The sequence below is a fragment of the Carettochelys insculpta genome, chromosome 3 (genome assembly GCF_033958435.1).
Source record: "Carettochelys insculpta isolate YL-2023 chromosome 3, ASM3395843v1, whole genome shotgun sequence".
Classification (NCBI taxonomy): domain Eukaryota; kingdom Metazoa; phylum Chordata; order Testudines; family Carettochelyidae; genus Carettochelys; species Carettochelys insculpta.
In genome coordinates this window covers 102,258,435-102,262,593 of record NC_134139.1, presented here as the reverse complement: position 1 = coordinate 102,262,593, position 4,159 = coordinate 102,258,435, and the positions used below count along the sequence as shown (strand labels likewise).

Genomic DNA, 4,159 nt, shown 5'->3' with positions numbered 1-4,159 from the left:
GTAGAAAATTTTAAACTTAAGACTGCTGGCTATTTCCTTTTCCTACGTCACTAAATATGAAAAATAGCAGATTTAAATGTGAGGCATGTCTTCTACTTTCATGCAGCAGTCTTCCATGTAAACTAAATAATCAAAGATGGCATAGGAAAAGAAATCCCCACCACCTAATGAGCCCATCTTTTAAATAGCTCATCAATGTGACATAGTAAAAATACAAAAGAAAAAGTCTAACATGTACATGAAAGAGAATTTATAAAATTACAAGTTTAATAGATAAATATAATAAATACTTTTATGCATATTTCTGGACAACTACATTTAAAGCAACTATGCTGGCAAGTCACACACAAAAAAGTTGCTTCTTGGCAACTTTATTTTTTGATAAAACCACACCAACAGGCATATTACAATGTTTCTTATTAAGCTTTATGCCATAATTATGTTTATATCCTGCTCTCCTGAGCTCAACATACATTGGTGGGATGTACTTTCTACTTTGGAATGTCTTCCTGCACACCACACAGTTTTACAGATAGATGTTCTACTTACCGGGGCAAGAGGAATTCTGAAGATAGATATTGGTAAATGAGTTCTAGAAAAACTAAAGCATTTCTTAACTTTTTATTGACATCAGCAAATTAAAATAGAATAAATTAACAATATTTTCTCAAAAAAATGTTTTGTACAAAAATACTGTCAAAATTTCCTAAAAAGCTTTCAACACAGTAGTATCTTTTCATGTACTGAATAAACTATATTAGCACAGTGTCAAAAATGCTGAAGACAGAAACAAAATAAAAATCTGTGAAATGTTTGCCACTGACGAGTCAACATTCCATCCACACCATATTATTGTCTGTACATATGGGGGAGGGGGACTGGGTAGCAGACTTTAATAGTATTCTTTTCCTGATCTAAGAGGGATCGGCCCACAAGATTCCAGTTTAGCATATTAAAAAAGAATTAGTCTGCACTGCAATGCATAGTTAAAAATGAAGCAAGATGGCAGCATTTGTGCAGTAATATCTGCCCTTCAAAGTTCATGCAACCAACTAATGCAATTTTTCCCTGTTCACTCAGAATCTGAATTCAGTTCAAGTCATTGGAAATCACTGTTTACAAAATCCACAAGATTAAGCAATTTTCCAGGATTAATATCTAAACAGCAGAGCACTGTCAAAATTATGGACATGTTACTGTGAGGAAATTAAGGGGGAAGGGGGAGGAACATAAAAAGTCAGTTAGCCAGAAATAATTACTACAGGAAGGGGAGTGGGTGTCAATGCTACAAATAAAAAAAAAAGGTGGCAGCAGTTATTAAAAACAACCCCAATTTATACAAGCTTATCGTTTACTCTGTTTTGCAGATTCTCAACCTTTCAGGTGCTGAAAAGCGAGATACTGTGTGTCTAAGGGAATGTTGTCATTCACACGGAGAGAAAGTCCTTTGTCTGAGAGAAGTCAGCAGCTCACTCTGCTGGGCTGTTGTTTGCAAACGAAGTCTGTCATGAAATCAAACTCATTCTGTCCCAACCACAGCTCAGGAAGCTCCTTGATGCGGTCCAAACCCATTTCTATGACCAAGGACATGAGCACCTCCTCGTCTATGAAGTCAGTGTCTATGACATTGGGAGGCAGCATGGCTGCAGGGCCATGGGAAACGGAGGGTGGCACCCCGCCACTGCTGCTGCTGCTATGCTTTGGGTTGCAGTCTCTGAAATGCTGGTTGGTTCCGTTCATTGGATGATTTGCAGGGTGTAAGTCCGGCATGTAGTGGTTGTGAGGATAGGGGTGGTGGCTAAAATACTGGTTGTTTAACTTCTGCAGCTGCATGCTGGCTGTTAAGGGGCCTCCTTGGCTGGCCACAGGGGGGGCCATGAACTGAGAATTGGTAAACCTGGCAGTGGGAGGTATAGTGCTGGGAGGGTGCCCCCCATTCACGCTCCCTGGCCCCATGGCATGTCTGATCCCGACCGTGGTGTTCATATTTCCAGCTCCATAATGTATATGGTCGCCCATCAAGGCGCTGAAGGCATGTTGCTGCTGCTGGTGGTGGTGGTGGGGGCTGGGAAACTGACCCATCCCCATTCGATGCGCAGGGTGGTGATGCAGCCCACCGCTTCCATCGGGGAATCGCCCATGGTTCATGGCCATCATGTGCTCTGCCATTTGCCACCTGGAAAGTTAACGTAGGGAAAGAGATATTTCTTAAAACCCTCCGGCCTTGCCCTTAGCCAAGTGCCCCCTCCAACGAGCGTGCAGCCCTGCTCGGCCACACAGCGCTCCGGATTCCTCCAGCCAGCCAAGTCCACAGCCCAAAGCCCGGCCCGTGCTGCAGCTCCCGGGACCTCACACCCCTCCCCCTGGCAACTCCCGGGCGCGCCCTCCAGCCAGACGAAGCGGCCCTACCTTCCAGTCCCGGCAAGGGGACCGCTGTCCCCGCGCCCCGGCTCCCTCGCCCACACCAGCCCCGAGAGCGAGTCCCGCCTCGCGCTGTCAGCAACTTTTGCAAGCAAGTCCGCAAGGCTCTGCCCCCCAGTTGTGTTTTCAATCAGGCGCATGCAAGGCGCCCAGGGCTGCGAAGGACACCAGTCACCCCCTGCTGCTCCACGCCGGCGTGCCTGTCCGTGCACAGCACAGCAATGCACCCCCCCTCCATTGCACTCACCTCTTTTTTTGCTGCTGTCGCTCCCAAGGTGTCGACGAAGCCAGTCAGTAAAACTCGCCCAGCATAGAGAGCGCGCGTCTCCCTCTTCTGCTCCCTAAGGATGAATTCGGCTCGGGCGCGCGGCGGCTGCAGAGGCAACAGCTCCTTCTCGCTGCTCTGCGAGGCTCATCGGCGCTGGCCAACAATGAGCCACGCTCCTCTTCCCCGGCTCTGGCCACAGTTAATATAGGATTTCAGAAGGGAGGAGCGAGAGCCTCGCAGGCAACCAGAAGTAAAACCTGGCGCGGGGGGGAAGGGAAGCGGGGAGGGGAGGCCGGGCGGATCTGGAAGGAATCCAAAGAATCCTGCTCGTTCTGGTTGAGCGACACGTGTGTTTGCGGATCGCTTCTGCTGTGTCTCCCGCCCCGCTCGCGCGGCGGGGCCCGATCCCGGCCGCACCCCTACGGGCGGGGAGCGGGGCCGGAGGGAGAGAGCCGGGTGAAGGGCGGCGAGCGGGGAGAGCACAGTCCGTCTCCCCACGGGCGCTGTGGCGAGCGAGCCCCTGCTCAGCAGAACAGCGCCGGCGGCGGGCTGGGTGCGTAACTGTGAGCGCCCCTAGGGCTCCCGCCCAGCCCGACCCGAGCCGGCTGTTTAGACGCGCCCTTAGTGCGTGCGGCAGGGGGCTTGTCTGCTGGGTCCCCCCTCGTGCAATTCTGCACCATCGCTGCCGCTGACCAGCCGTGCTCTGCGCTGCGGGGCCGCCTCGCTCCCGCTCCAAAGGCTGCGAGGGAAAGGCTGGTTATAGGGCAGCGTGTGGGGCGCGCTGCTTTCTCAGGCGGAGGTAACCCCCTTCCCTTCACATCCTCTAGGGGGTTCTCCCTCCGGCCTCTAGCTGCGGGGGCTGTCGCACGCATGCAGCAAAGCCTGCAGGTGGCAAGGGACACTTGTCCTCCCTGGCAGACACTGATCCAATCCGCGCTTTCCGGGTCACCCTGGGCTGCTCCGCGTACGTGTGCTCCTGCTCGGCTCGTGTTTACCTCTCTCGGTAGCTTCGGCATTCAAACGGTGGCGTCTGTGCTCTGTAAACAAACCCAGCGAGGCTTATTCCCGAGATCCACCTTTTCGCACAGCCACGGTGGCTGCAGCTGCCCTAGATGCGGAAGGTGGGGGGAGGCAGGCAAGCAGGGAGGGGGCGGCTGCGAAGTTGCACAACCGCTCTCTGGCTGGCTTTGTCTGAAGATCATCTGGGGCTGGGGCCGAGGGATCGTGTCTGCAGGGAGCGGAGACAAGAGCTGCCTGACGCTGGCAAAGGAAAAAAAAAAAAGAAGAAGCCATGAACATGGTTACTGCTTTGTAAATACAGCAGGGCATGCTGAGGGACCTCACGTCACCATAACCTGCCCCACTGAACAGCACTGCTAACATTCAGCACCCCTGTGGGAGGGCGGCATGCAAACAGAGCCCCCCCATCTCAGCAATCTGGGGTTTAGGACATGCATCTCTAGCTAACTA

General features: G+C 52.0%; 1 protein-coding gene across 1 annotated transcript; it reads right to left on the bottom strand.

Moving 5' to 3' along the window:
* Positions 1-607: 607 nt before the first annotated feature.
* CITED2 (Cbp/p300 interacting transactivator with Glu/Asp rich carboxy-terminal domain 2) lies at positions 608-3,445 on the bottom strand. Its single transcript, XM_074990461.1, has 2 exons — positions 2,669-3,445; positions 608-2,176 (listed from the first exon to the last, which is right to left on the bottom strand). Exon 2 carries the CDS (start codon positions 2,167-2,169, stop codon positions 1,462-1,464), a length of 708 nt encoding a protein of 235 aa, XP_074846562.1. The 5' UTR covers positions 2,170-2,176; positions 2,669-3,445; the 3' UTR covers positions 608-1,461.
* Between the last annotated feature and the right edge of the window lie 714 nt (positions 3,446-4,159).

Excerpts from the sequence above, each read along its gene's own strand:
- CITED2 (XM_074990461.1), bottom strand. The coding sequence starts at position 2,169 with ATGGCAGAGCACATGATGGCCATGAACCATGGGCGATTCCCCGATGGA.